The sequence below is a fragment of the Mesoplodon densirostris genome, chromosome 14 (assembly GCF_025265405.1).
Source record: "Mesoplodon densirostris isolate mMesDen1 chromosome 14, mMesDen1 primary haplotype, whole genome shotgun sequence".
In the NCBI taxonomy this organism is placed as follows: domain Eukaryota; kingdom Metazoa; phylum Chordata; class Mammalia; order Artiodactyla; family Ziphiidae; genus Mesoplodon; species Mesoplodon densirostris.
Window position 1 is genome coordinate 76273472 of NC_082674.1, and position 15540 is coordinate 76289011.

The window sequence follows — 15540 nt, forward strand, 5'->3', positions numbered from 1 at the left end:
GCTAAAACCTCATCATTACTGTTGACACCCGCTCCCCAGCCAGACCAGCACGTGCAATCAGTTTCAGAGTCTAATAAAAACCTCCGTAGATGATGCTCCCTCCTTCCAACTCCACCAGGCCGTGTGACCTCCCTCCTTAGCAAGAGGACTCACCTCCCAACACAGCTCCCCTCCCTCCTGCGCATGTGCTTCTCCACGGCTCTGTGCTGTCCGGAGTCCCTAAAGCAAAACGCTTCATGGGTTGCCCACCACCTACCACACTCTTCACCCACAGGATGAGACTGAGGTCGCCCTTGACCGTCTACACACGACATCCGACAGGCCAGACTGGGTCGTCTGCTCTCCTCGAGAACACGCCCTATTCCCTGCTTCCTCAAACTCTTTGCCTGTGCTGATCATCCCACGTGTGGTGTCTTCTTCTCCCGGCTCAGGATGTCGAAACCCGACTTGGCCCCCAGGCTTTCATTAGGTGCATCTCCCTGAGGACCTCTTTAATGAAACAGGCTCCTGATCCTCAGATGCTGCCTTCTTTAAATCTGCAAGGACCTGGATTACACATCCCCTACGGCACTTATGTTATCTGAGTATTTGCCTCACAGGCCTAATGTTTGTTGATTCTAATATTTAAGTTGAACTTTGTGAAACTGCCGTTTTTGAAGGCCAATAAATGGCTAAAAATTAGAGATTTCATATGGTTCAACCTAATATCCAGCTGCGTTTTCATACAACAGATAACATACTTCAAATTAAAATAAAAATGATATGCATGCCCTGATTCGCCCCTGAAAACTCAGTCAATTTATCTAACAAACCATTTTGGATTTTTGCTCTTAGGACACAATCGGTGGCCATCTTAAGTCAAGGAACAAACAATAGGGAGGAGATAGCAACGGGGTAGATGGCAGGCACTCCATCTGCTTATTGGGTCAGGGAAGGCAGCCCTGGGGAAGTAACATCCACATGAAGAAAGGACAGATGAGACCAAGTTAGCTAGATAATAGACAGGGATCGGGAGACATCATCCAAATAGGGAAGAAACAAACCCCACAAAAACCTAGAGCTGGTGTCAGAACTCATGATGCAGTAAGTCTAACCGCTTTTAGAACCCGCCGGGTTTCCACCATGCCGCATACTACTCACCCTGAGTGCATCCATGATGTCAGGCTGCTCCAAGAGCTTGGGGAAGGTGGCCAGCACTGGATTACTGATTAAATCTGAAATACAAAAGAATAAAAAGGATTTTATATAACCTTCAGCCAATGTATTTTATAGCAACGGACATAAAAACATTCATTCAGATAGAAATTACCGTGCCACGTGATCTGTTGATAACACATCCTACCCACTTGACCCTCTCGGAGGGCTGGAAGCTGCCCCCTCAGCCTCCATCCGCCCCTATATCCACACCCGGGGAAGTCTGAAATGAGTCTGGTACCAAGGAGATAAAGCTTTTAGGTGGGAGTAAAGTGGCTCTGAACAGAGTAAGACGAGAACATTTTGTTCTTTCTATGTTTTTTTTTTTCAACCTCTCTTTCCTCCTCACGACTGAAGTGTGGTGTGGTAATAGAAATCTTCCAATTAGGAGGCTCCCGCACTCTCAGGAGGCTGAGTGGGAACCAGGGGGCACCAAGGGAAAGGAGGTGGAGGGCGGGCAGCTCCTGCCCAGCCTGGGGCCAACGGACGGTGCTGGATGACATCGGAAGGAATGAGGAGTTGGGGATTCTGACCACGTGCCTAAATACTGTGCAGGAGAATACTGATATTACACAATCAATAATGGCACGTGGAGGGCTGTGCAGTGAGGCCCACCAGGAAGGACACTTCAGAAACGGCAAGGGCAGTGACTTCTATAATCTTGTGTCCTCAGTAGAGAAAAATCCTCTCTAGGTCTTACTAAGTTTATTCTGATGCGCAGATTCAAATGAAGCCAACAATTCTGAGTAGGCTTCTCCCTACCTACGGGAAAACTAATAAGCCTTCTCCTCTTTAAGGAGTCAGGTCGTTCGTGAAGTTTTTCTAGAGTCATTGAAACGAACTCAGAGGCAAGTGATGACTAAAAGGCTTAAACTGTCCTTCCTTTAGAATTACAATTATTCCTTGAGAAATGTTGGCGCTTCTCTGACTCTAGGTAGTTCCATTTCTATCTACCTATCCAGGTGGTGTGTGCCTGGGAGGGGACTCGTGTCTAACCATGAACTCCACTTGTCCACGAGAGCCGAGTCACCATGGGGCTCTCTCTCCCTCTCACTCGATTCCAGCCACACTGGCCAGCCTTCAATTTCAATCCTTCCAGTGCACTCAGGTTTTCTTGCCTTGGGTCTTCAGACATGCTGGTCCCTCTATCCAGAAAGGATCCGCCCCCACCCATCTCCCCTGTATGTCTAACTCCTCTCTCAGGTCTTATCTTAAATATTCCTTGGGCTTCCCTGGTGGCACAGTGGTTGAGAGTCCGCCTGCTGGTGCAGGGGACACGGGTTTGTGCCCCGGTCCAGGAAGATCCCACATGTCGCGGAGCGGCTGGGCCCGTGAGCCATGGCCGCTGAGCCTGTGCGTCCGGAGCCTGTGCTCCGCAATGGGAGAGGCCACAACAGTGAGGGGCCTGCGTACCGCAAAAAAAAAAAAAAAAAAAAAAAAAAAAAAATTCCTTGCCCAGAGAAGCCTTCCCTCATCCTATGAATTAATTCAGGTCTTCCTAGGGTATGCTCTTGTTGTGTATTTCCCTTCAGAACACTTGAGGTTGAAAAGGATTATTCATATAATTTTGGGTTTGAAGTCTGTTGTTCCACGAGAGTAGGGATGATGGTGCCTGTCTCATTCATCACTGGGTCCTGGCACAATGCCTGGCATATACTAGGCACTCAATAAAGAATATCCAATAAAATTCAACTTTCTCTGGAGGTAATTCTTACAACACATGCATATCTCTGTGCAAGTTGAATCATGTGTGACAGCTCACTGATTTTTTAAAATTACTTTTTAACATTTTACTTGGAAAAAGTTTCAAGCTGACAAAAAAGTTGCAAGAATAAAAACAGAACCCCTGAACACCGCTTACCTGGATTCACCAATTTTATTGATTTTTAAACTTCTTGCATTAAGAAACAGTTATTTTGGGTAATTTTGGTTACTTTCCAAAAAGATGATATACATATCAAACACGTAGTAAAAACATTATTAAAGACATTAAAGGAAAATATGATTATATCTGAAATTTAGGATCTCAAGTCCCCAGAATCTGAATGGTAAAAAGTGTATATTGTAAAGAACGGAACACGTACGGAGCTCACACAGGATGCACACTGAGCACAATGCTTTGCATCTGAAGTAAGTGATTGACACAGATGCTATTCTAAATATTTTACTCCAAATGTCACCTTCAGAAGCAGAAGATAAAGGCTGGCAGAGGTTACATTTACTCAAAGCATGATGCACTGTTTTACGTAAGGAAACTGCAAAGACTTCTCACCAGCACTGTGCATGCTCATCCTGTCTTTCAGGAGCACGTCTCCAAGAATCTGGCGATAAAATATCAACAAATGAACGGAGCACATACTTCCAATTAATGTTTCCGGCAGTAGACTATTAAAGAAGAAAAAAAATGTATTCATTAAACAATCCCCTATGATCCAACCTATGGTGTTTTTAAAATGTATACTTATTACTCAAATGAAGAGTTTCAAGTTTTGCTTCATTGAAAAAAATGTTTAATAATTTTGAGGAAAACTTCCACTATAAGTTGACCACATTAAACTTCAGAAAACTTTTATTTTTACGTGTGTACTTTCAAGTTGCAACTCTGGGTTACCATTCCTGTGTTTCCATGTTCGCATATACACCCATCTTAAATGTCGAATAAAAAATAAAAGTCATCAATTATGTGCTTTAGAAAGAACGGGACTAGTCAGCTACAAGTTTTAACAAAGCCATGTTGCCACCCCACCTGACGTGACGAATGCAGAGGAAACAAGTCCAGACTGTTCCCGGTGCTGGGTGGAACACAGCAGGGTGTGGCAGACCAGACTGAATTCTGACTTTGCTATGCTACCTCCTAGCTATGTGATTTTGGGTTAATTATTTATTCTCCTTGTGTTTTGGTTTCTTCATTTGTAGAACACAGATAGTCATAGCTGCATCTCAGGTTACTAAAAGGATTAAAATGAGGTAAATGTGGAATGCTTAATGCAATGCCTGGTACATACTGTAGTAAGGTCTCAAGGACAAGAAAATTTCAATATTAAGTTACACTGATATCAGTTTAAAATAGACTGTAAGAATTTTAGGATGTTGTATGTAATCCTCATGGTAACCACACACAAAAATGTATAGAATATACACAAAAGGAAATCAAAATGTATCATTACAAAAAAATCAATTAAAAACAAAGGAAGGCAGTAAGGGAGGAAAGGAGGGACAAAAAAAAAACCTTAAAACATATAGAAAACAAATAACAAAACGGCAATTAAGTCCTTCCCCATTAGTAATTATTTTCAACGTAAATGGATTAAACTCCCCAACCCAAAGACATAGATTGGCAGAATGGATTAAAAAAACAGGATCCAACTATATTGTGTCTACAAGAGACCCACTCTAGATCTAAGGACATTCATAGTTTGAAAATGAAAGGATAGTTAAAGATATTCCATGCAAATAGTAAACAAAAGAGAGCAGGGATAGCTATACTAACATCAGACAAAACACATCTTAAGTCAAAACGCTGTTACAATGAAAGATATTATATAATGATAAAAGGGTCAATTCATCAAGAAGATATAACAATTATAAACGTATACAACAAACATCAGAGCTCCTAAATATAGGAAGTAAACAGTGACAAAAGTGAAGAGAGAAATAGATCTACAATCATAGCAGGGGACTTCAATACCCCACTTTCAATAAGGGATAGAACAACCAGACAGAAGATCAATAAGGAAAGAGAACTTGAACAACACTGCAGACCAACTGTAACTGACCGACATATACAGAACACTCTGCCCAATAGCAGAATATACATTTTTCTCAAGTGCACACGGGACATTATCCAGGACATTCTCCTAACATATGTGGTCATATATTAGGCCACAAAACAAGTCTTAACAATTTAAAAGACAAATTATACAAAGTATATTTTCTTTTTTCCAAAGTATATTTTCTGATCACAATGGAATGAAACTAGGAATCAATAGCAGAAGGAAAACTGGAAAATTCACAAATATGTGGATATCAAACAACATACTTTTAAGCAACCAATGGCTCAAAGAAGAAATCACATGGGAAATCAGAAAATATCTTGAGACAAATAAAATGAAAATACAACACACCAAAACTTATGGGATGCAGTGACAGCAGTGTTAAGAGGGAAAATTTATAGCTATAAACACTTACATTAAAAAAGAAGAAAGATTTCAAATCACCAACCTAACTTTACACCTTAAGAAACTTGAAAAGGAAAACAAATGAAACCCAAAGGAAGCAGAAGAAAGGAAATAATAAAGATTAGAGCAGAAATGAACAAAATAGAGAATAGAAAACAACAGAGAAAAATCAATGAAAGCAGAGCTGGTTCTTTGAAAAGACATAAAGTTGACAAACCTTTAGCTAGGTTGACTAAGAAAAAAAGAGAGGGACTCAAGTTACTAAAATCAGAAATGAAAGGAGACATTATTACTGATTTTACAAAAATTACAAAGGATTATAAAAGAGTACTATGAATAACTGTATGCCAACAAATTAGATAATATAGCTAAAACAAACTCCTAGAAACACACAACCTACCAAGACTAAATAATGAATAAATACAAAATCTGAACAGACTTATAACTAGAAAGGAGATTGAATAGTAATCAAAAGCCTCCCAACAAAGAAAACCCCAGGACCAGATGGCTTCACTGGTGAATTCTACCAAACATTTAAAGAAGAATTAATACCAATCCCTTTCAAACTCTTCTGAAATGAAAGGAATACTTCCAAACTCATTCTGTGAAGCCAGCATTATCCTGATACCAAAACCAGACAAAGACACAACAAAAAAACTACTGACCAATATCCCTGATGAATACTGATGCAAAAAATCCTCAACAAAATACTAGCAAACATAATTCAACAGCACATTAAGTTTTATACACTATGACCAAGTAGGATTTATTCTTACAAGGCGAGGATGGTTCAAAATAAGAAAATCAATCGATGTAATACACTAGATTAACAGAATCAAGGGAAAAAACCACGTGATTTTCTTAGCTGATGCTGAAAGCATTTGACAAAATGCAACATATTTTCATAATAAAAACACCCAACAAACTAGGAATAGAAGGAAACTATCTCAACATAATAATGGCCATATGTGAAAATCCCATAGCTAACCTCATACTCAATGGAGAAAGACTGGAGGCTTTCCCTCCAAGATCAAGATCAAGATCAAGATCAAGATCAAGACAAGGATGCTCGTTTTCACCACTTTTATTCAACATATTACTGGAAGCCCTAGCCAGAGCAGTCAGGCAAGAAAAATGAATAAAAAGCATCTAAGTTAGAAAAAAAAGAAGTAAAATTATCTCTGTTCACACACAACGTGATTTCATATGTAGAAGATCCTAAAGATCACACACACACACACACACACAAAACTGTTAGAACTAATAAATGCAGCAAAGTTGCAGGATATAAAATCAACATACACAAAACAGTCATGTTTCTATATACTAACAATGAACAATTTGAAAAGGAAATTAAAACTTTAATTTCATTTAATAGCATATCTAATAGCATTGAAAGAAAGAAAATACTTGGGAATAAAAAAATAGAAATAAAATTTCAATATTGAGATTTCAAAATATAATCCGGAAATACAACAAGTGAGTGCTTTAAAACCTGACACCTGGTACACACTAAATACTTACTGGGAATATTGAGCACCAGAGTTAACCTTAGCAGATACTCAAGAAAATGTCTTGAATCATTCTAAACACACATTTTCTGTGTTCTTTTTAGAAATACATGAACTCTGTCACTAAGCATGAAGAAGGACCGTATAGGATATCTCGAAAACCTTGCAAACAATGTCCTCTACCAAGAGGAAGATGTCTTTGGGCTAAGGGAAACCACCTAAAGTTAAAAGAGACTTTAACTTCAGAAAATAATCCTTCCTTCTAACTTCTAGGATGAGAATTTTAGAAGGGAAAATTAATCACAGAGGTAACATCCAGGCTTCCAGCCTGCTGAAAGAGAACAGAAGGAACGTGACCCCGGGGATGGTGCAGGAGTAATGGGTCCCTATGACTAGTTTCACGGAATTTAGATACGTATCCTTGACCACTCCCTAACCCTTGCATTTCTAGAAGTGCCCCAAAACACAAGATAGATTCTCTTACCACACTTATGTTCATATAGAGCATTTCATACACAGAGCCAGAAGCCATCCTTTTCCAGCCCTGCTAAAATTCTGATCGTGTATATACCTGACCTAGATTTCAGGTTGGCTGCAGGGGAACATTTAAGCTGCCTTGATGCCACCACATGCCTTCTCGGTGTTCATGCTGTGATTCCCAAGGGTTGTTCTACACCCCGCCCTCTGGTCTATGGCTCATGTGGGCAGTGTTTCAGCAGCTTGCCCAAACTCATGTCTCATGCTGATAAGCAGACATTAATTTTCCGAGGGGAAGGGGTGGAACCTTCCTTCCATTCTCTCCTCCCCTTCTCTCCCAGACTGGCCTGCACTGTCTGGCAGGCATCGCGGCCAGCCTGCAGTAGAGGCCTTCAGCGCCCACAGTGCAGGCACTCCTTTCCTTCTGGCACCTCCCCCTAACATGAAGCAATCCTGCTGGCTCTTTATCAGAGCTTCCTTTAGGGAAATCCTTTGATTTTCCCAAATCCAAGATGACCAGGAAGCTCTGAGCTGAAGAAGTAAAGATATACTTCTTTCTGACCGCACAGACAGACCAACAGAAGGGCAATAAACATGATACTGGCCCCCCCGCAAGCAACACTATTATTTCATTTACTTTTAGCAATAATACAATGGAAGTAAAAGAGAAAAAAAGATGGCATACGTCAAAAAGGCAAAGGAAAATAAACAAATTTGTAGCAAATTTATATACAGGCATGTAGCCTACTGCCACAGACCAGTATGTCTCGGTGTTCAGAACCCGTGCTCTGGGAGTCTGGGTCTAAATTGAGGGCTTTCCCTCATCAGAGGCTTAAAAGCATGCATTTGGCCAAATCACACCAAGTTAAACCCCATCAATAAAACAGCTCCAAAATCAGAAAGGCAAGTCCTGGTGAAACGGAGGATCTATTTGCTCCTCTTCCGTCTCAGCTGAGGGTCAACATGATCAGAGTTGTCTCCGTAAAAGGAGACCCAGGGACAGGATTCTGGTGCTGTTTCTTTGGTCAAGGAGACGAGTCCACGTTGATTCATCGGATTTTCACAGGGCTCCTGACAGCCAAAGGAGACACACACGGAAGACTGCTGGCTGGTGAGAGGGCAGGATGAAGCCAACCAGCAAGGATACTGGGGAAACTGGGCACTAATGCAGACTATAACTGGGCTTCCCACCCTTGGCCCTGCCCGCAGTTTTGTAGGTCCCTTGGCATAACAAAAAGAGCCCCTGTCCTTTCTCCTTCAAGCAGAGAACTCTGGCTAAACAAAGATGAAGGGTTTATTTATTTATTTTTATTTTTATTTTTTTAACATCTTTATTGGAGTATAATTGCTTTACAATGGTGTGTTAGTTTCTGCTTTATAACAAAGTGAATCAGTTATACACGTACATAAGATGAAGGGTATTTTTGTTTGTTTTGTTTTTTCTTTTGCGGCACGTAGGATCCTAGTTCCCCAACCAGGGATCGAACTCGTGCCCCCTGCAGTTGAAGCGTGGGGTCTTAACCACTGGACCACCAGGGAAATCCCCAAAGATGAAGTTCCTAAGCAAGGGAGAGTGGGGACAGAGGCGGGACGGGCTTTTGGAGGAGAGAAGGAGGAGGGCTGTTGGTAGCATCATCCGCCTTCTTTCCCCACTCGCTGCGGGTGGCAGGTCAGGGAGAGGAGACTGGGAAGGGTCAGCCCCGCCTCAGGCTCCACCTCCAGGGCGCACAGGCCTGATCCCAGCCTCTCATCCTGGACCCACAGCACAGCCCTCGCACCCCAGCCCATGGCCCGGCAGTAGGGCCCAAGGCCTCTGGCTTCACCATGCCCATGGCCTGCCTCTGGGAGAGCCTGCCCGAGGCCGGCGGGCCCTGCGGCCCACGCTCGACACTACCAGGAGGGCAGAACGCATTTCTGAATCAGGCAAAGTGGAGCAGCAATTTCAAGACACAGCTCAGGGCTCTGGGCGGAGACAGGAGCGCACACCAAGACGAGGTGGGGGAGGCCAGGGACCGCAGAAGGCAGAGCAGAGCTCCCGACCTCTTTTACACCAGCAGGAAGAGCTCTACTTGGAAATTATTTCACAAACATTTTTCGGGTGCCTACTGTATGCTGTAACCAACGAGGGCTCAGTTCCTGAGGTCAGGGGATGAGGACCTGGGACCCTTCTTTGAGAACCCAGCACACAGAATGTTCATTGCTTTGGGAGAATGGGCCCGCCCATCTGACCGCCGCACACCCAAGTCAGATTTGATCTCTAGATTGTAAGTAAAGCGTATCTGCAAACTGATATTTGGGGCCAAAGAAACACTATTAAGAGCTGTACTTGACAGACACGCTTGGGAGTGCTTCGGACTCTCGAAAGCTTATCAACAAGAGGGGTAGCGGGAGGCTGAAGAAGTAGGAAGAATGGGGCCAAACAGGATTCTGGCTTTTCTTCTACAAAGACCGCTACTGTGCTGCTTTTATTAATCTTGAAAAATAAAAACTGTCCAAGGAAAGATTGGCCAAAAAAAGGGAATTTATAGGCTCTATGAACATCCAGGAAAAAAAAGAGCCAAGAGAATGAATACTACCCGTGAACACATAATTAATGGTTATTGAAAGATTTAACTGTTAACACTATAATTATGATACACATTTCAGTACTAGAGATAAGAACAAGGGATATTTAAACTGGGAGCATGATCTAGAATGAGAAAAGCAACCATTCACAGAGGTGGGCCAAGGTTCCCTGCTTCCTGATAATCCGCGAGCAGAGAGCAGGTCACTGGGGACCAGTCAACTGCATCAGTCTCTGTTCCCAAGCCAGGCTCTTCCCTCTGCCCCTCCTGGCCACTGTGTACTCTCCACATCTCCACGTCATCAAATGGCACCTCTTCCAAACCTTCAAAGCTTATTTTTTTTTCAAAGCTTATTTTGAATCCCCCTGATCCTACCAGCTACATAGCACAACCTCATTTGAACAAATTTGATGGCAGTGCCAGCCACCTGTCATTATATTTACATTTATCTAGACATATGATAATAATAATAGTAATAGTAATAGCTATAGCTGTTTATAATATAGCTATTACTATATAATAGTAATAATTATAGCTGGTACTTATTGTGTGTTACTGTGTGCCATGTACTAGCTAAGTGTTTTATATATTTTCTTTTCCTTAAACCTCTTTAGAGCTTGATGGGGTTAATATTATTATTATGCCCATTTTAAAGACGTAGACCTTGAGACCCTGAGAAAGATGGTAAATGACTTGTCCAGGAGGTTACTGAGTTAGAAATGGATTGACCTGGGATTCTACCAGTGCAAAGTCTCCCTGAAGAAAATGCAAATTAAAACCACCAACAGCTACCACTAATCATTTATTAAAATGGGCAAGGACTTCCCTGGTGGCACAGTGGTTAAGAATCTGCCTACCCATGCAGGGGACACAGGTTTGATCCCTGGTCCAGGAAGATCCCACATGCTGTGAAGCAACTAAGCCTGTGCGCCACAACTACTGAACCTGTGCTCTAGAGCCCGCAAGCCACAACTACTGAGCCCAAGTGCTACAACTACTGAAGCCCATGCGCCTAGAGCCCGTGCTATGCAACAAGAGAAGCCACCGCAAGGAGAAGCCTGTGCACCACAACCAAGAGTAGCCCCCGTTTGCCGCAACTAGAGAAAGCCCGCGCGCAGCAACGAAGACCCAATGCAGCCAAAAATCAATCAATCAATCAATCAAATGGGCAAAACAGAAAAAAATTGATCATATCAAATGTCAAGAATACGGAATAATTGGAACTCTCATATGCTGCTGGAGAGAGTGTAAAATGGCCTAGTCATATTGGAAAACAGTTTGGCAGTTTCTTATAAAGTTAAACAAACACCAGATGATCCAGTAATCCCACTCCTAAGTACTTATACCCACGAGAAAGGAAGACATGCCCCCACACACAAAAAAACTCTTACGCAAATATATAGAGCAGCTTTATTCATAATTGCCCAAATCCAGAAACAACCCAAGTATCTATCAACTAGTGAATAAATAAACACATTATGGTATATCCACCAAATGGAATACTAGTTAGAACAAGGAGGGAAAAACCACTAGCACATGCAACAGCATGGGTGTATCTCAACTGCGTTACACTGAATGAAAGAAGCCAGACTCAGAAGGCTATGTATTGTGTGAGTCCATTGGTAGGACATTCTGAAAAAGGCAAAACCGTTGGGAAAGAAAACAGAGGAGGAGTAGCCTGAGGCCAGAGCTGGAGAGCTGATTACAAAGGGGCATCAGTTCACTGTTTATAGTGATGGGAATATTCTCTATCTTGACTGTGTGGTAGCTATACGACTGTATATACTTGTCAAAATGCAAAGAACGTAAACTAAAAAGGGCAAATTTTACTGCGTGTAAATTATACCTCAACCAACTTGACATTAAAAAAAGTTCCCCAAAGTTCCCTAAGGGTAGGACTGTGGATAATATGTCCCGTTGACTCAAAAGTTTCTATACTATTTCTGACCGTATCTATCATTTGTGCTAACTGGTAAACAGAAGAATAAGCTAATCTGAAATGTATTATTATTCCATTTCCCTACTGATCCTTGGCAGAAGAATTAGGGATGAAAAAAAATAACTAACAAAAGGTGACCAAGCATGTGGAGAAGCCAGAAGCAGAGATGGTCCACAAACGCTGAATGGGCCCAAGTTCACTGGACAGGTAACAGCAGGTACCAACCTTAGCATGTTCCTTGATCTTCTGTTCAAAGATCTCAGTTTTACTAGAAGCTGAGGCTGCCTTCTCACTGTCATCATCTGATGGAAAACACTACCATGTGCTTTAAAAAAATAAAAAATACATCTCAAAACTTTAAGTGCTTAGGCAGTGAATAGAATAAAATAGAGTATTTTATATAATTTTTTATATATAAAAATAAGACAAAGTTTTTTTCAGCACCAGTGGGGCTGAATTGTATGAGAGGCAGGAGTTGCCCATAGGCCCTAAATGGACTGATGAAGTATGATGTGCCCTAAAGACCTTCAGAATGTACCCAACCGGCCCACCCCTGGAGCTGCCACTACATCAGATACCGCGACAGCATTACTGCTGCCAGATGACAAACAAAAAGGGAGTTTAAAGAGCACGTCTGACTCCAGGTAGAACCAGCTGCATCCCAGATCCCAGCTCCTTCCTGTTCCAAGAAGGTGGGACTGGTATTGCTGGGGCGGCAGCAGTGCTGTGTGTCCTCAATCACGGAACAAGGAGGGGGATGTCTGAGGAGCAAGAGGGGAGCTTCAAACCCATCAGGCTCTGAGCTCCAAGAGGCAAGGGCACTATCTGCCTTACTCTCCATGTTCCCTTTATCTAGCACAGTGCCTGGTCAATGAACACATTAGAAGATGCTCAGTATTTTTGGAGGGCAACCTGGTATGTATACCACAATTTCAAATGTCTACACCCTTTGACCTAGCAATAGGCAATCACTGCATTGGCCCATTCTATCAATTCTGTGGTCCAGTGTTCAATGAAAAGGAACCAGTACAGGGTCCTCATGCATCCTAATTTCCTACGTTACAGTCTCAAATATGCTACCAAGAAAATAAGCACTTAGATAAAAATGATTAAGATTTTAACATCAAACGACATATTTTAAAAAATGTGAATTCACGTGAAAAGTGTTACGCTTATTATACTATAGGTATCTTCTCTGATGCATCTTCTGCTTGTTTCATCTTTAAGGAAAGGAAAGAAAGCAACACAGAAGAGTGGTACCTCTTCTGGATACTGAAGGGTCCACTTCAACACCTTTTTCATAAGGGGTGCCTCCATTCAAGAAGAGTTCATAAGTTCTACAAAAGAAAAATATACCATGATGGATACATGTTATGGACATTGAGAAACAGGAGAGTCAGCAGTGGAACATTTTTTAGCACAGATGCATTCACAGACATTTTGTTTATGCCTCATTGGTAAATGAGAATGAAAGTTGTTGATACCTCCATGGGGTTATCATCTCAGTAAATAAAGTCTCTTAACTATGAACCACAGAAAATACATTTTTCTACATAAAAATGAGAAAGATTAATTGATGTCATTAAGGTCTTTTGATTTTAATGACTCGTGTTATTTAAATGCATTTTCCAAATGTTTCAAATCATCATTGGAAATAAAGCTATTATGAATTCATACTATGTTTAAAATATAAAAGTAACATGTAGATTGTTGTAAAAAGTTCAAATGGCATAGAAATGATAAACAAAAAATGAAAAATCCCTCCCCCTTCTTTCCCCCCTAGTTTGGGAGCCCCCTGTCCTATCTGTTTCAATACAAATGGAAACAAACACATACATTTAACCAGTAAATCTCAAACTGACACACGTTTAAAGCTGCGTACTCCGTAAGTGTGGAAGCAGAAGGTAAGAGGCCTCCTTAATCCTGTGGCACCACCTCCCCAGTTCTGCTCCCCAGAGACAACCTCCGGGAACAGTTTACACCCACGCACACACACAGCTCTTCGTGAACAGAAGTGGAGTCGGCACACACACGATTCTGCAACTTGCCGTTTTCATATAATAATATACATTGGAGATGTTTCTGTATCAATACGTAGGCCTCCACCTCATTTAAAAAAATAGCTATGACTTCACTTTAAGAAGGATAGAATAAACACTTTTCCCTCCCACTAAGCACAGCGAGAAACCCTGAACAGTATTAAAGACAAAAAACAAAAGCAGAAAAACAAAAAAAACCCCACAAGAAGCCTGGGCCTCTACATCTACAGGCAGTGGCTGGGGAGGTTGGGTGTGATAGAGTGCCCCTCCCCCTCCCACTGGGGTAACATCAGAGGAGGGCTTTTACCTCTGTCCAGTGGTAAGGAGGTCACGCCCACCCCTGTGGTATCAGTAAAGATGGAAGACGGGAGCATTATCTGAATTAAACCTTTGGGCTTGGGAACTATTATGATCCCATTTTAAAGATGGGGGAAGTTGAGGCTTGCAGACAACCTGCTTACAGTTACACGGACAGAGCCCAGGCTACAGCCCTGAATTTTACCATTCCAAATCTGGGATCTCAATCATCATCCTAGTGACTGCCCATCTGTATCTCTTCTGTGGGTTTCTTACCTTCCAGACTTAGATTTGTGTGTGTGTGCCCATTTTCAAATTTGGATTGTCCTCTTTTTAATTTTTGAAAGCTCTTTTTGTATTAGGGATAATAATCTTGTTACTGTTAGGTATATATTACAAATGCATTACAAATATTTGTTTTTGGTGTTAAATTTGTTTACAGTGGCTGCTGCTACAATTTCCATGTACCACCTACGGAAGAAAGGCGGAGTCACGGAGGACCTGGGGACCCCAGACTCAGCTTTCTCACTCTTTGGCGAGAATGAGGCTCTATTTCAGCACTGTGAAATGTACTAATACCACAGGAAATCACTGAAAGAATATTCTCAGCAGACAGCCGGTGCAAATATCTTTTAAAATACCTTTGCTACATGTGTCATTTCTTCCCCGCTAGGATGAGATCATGTGTACTGTTTTCATATACTACCTAAAAGAACATTGAAATCAACATTAAAAGCCCTCTCCACACAAGTTACTGAAATGTAAATAATACACTCTGGAAACCTGAGGTATCTAGATTCTAAAAAAAAATGAATTTCCACAAAATTTCCCGTTTGGAAGGAATATATAAGCCAACTTACTTTGCTGGAATAGGAATTCCACTGGCATCAAAAAGTTTAAGAAACACCCAGCCACAACTTAATTCTCCTCTCTCACCAGTTGACTAGAAAATAAAAAAGTGTATGAAACTTAATGTCTGCATCAGTCAAATCTATAAGCACATACCAAGTTCTTCTAAAAGGAATAAAACTAGTATTTGCCTTTAGAACTAAAAAATTCTTCACAAGAAAACAAAGGGAAACCCAGTGGAGTCCCATTTGACTTGCAGGCCAGATGGTACAGGCAGGATGTAAAATGAAAATCTCTCGTTAAATTGCTCCTGAAAAACCCCTAAAGCTGATGATATGACAACTGTTACTATTGCTTCTTGAGTGACATAAATATGCTGTGGGATGATTCCAGATCGCCTCAATATACATGAGAGTGGGAGGTTCTGTCTCGGTAAGAAATGGAATGAGCCACTTAAAGCATTCAAGGGTCCTTCTGCTCAGAACTTAACCC

At 41.6% G+C, this 15540-nt stretch overlaps 1 protein-coding gene across 9 annotated transcripts in view; it reads right to left on the reverse strand.

Moving 5' to 3' along the window:
- Window positions 1-15540, reverse strand: part of NPHP1 (nephrocystin 1) — a 58948-nt gene that overhangs the window by 3452 nt on the left and 39956 nt on the right. For 5 of the 9 annotated variants that reach the window (XM_060117686.1, XM_060117685.1, XM_060117684.1 and 2 more), the window contains exons 14-18: window positions 15060-15142; window positions 13124-13200; window positions 12089-12188; window positions 3467-3579; window positions 1141-1214 (exon numbers count right to left, since the gene is read on the reverse strand). In XM_060117686.1, the coding sequence (XP_059973669.1) occupies window positions 1141-1214; window positions 3467-3579; window positions 12089-12188; window positions 13124-13200; window positions 15060-15142 (447 nt within the window). Of the gene's footprint in view, window positions 1-153; window positions 220-1140; window positions 1215-3466; window positions 3580-12088; window positions 12189-13123; window positions 13201-15059; window positions 15143-15540 lie in introns of all 9 variants that reach the window. The other 4 variants (XM_060117682.1, XM_060117681.1, XM_060117680.1 and 1 more) reach the window with 1 other exon arrangement.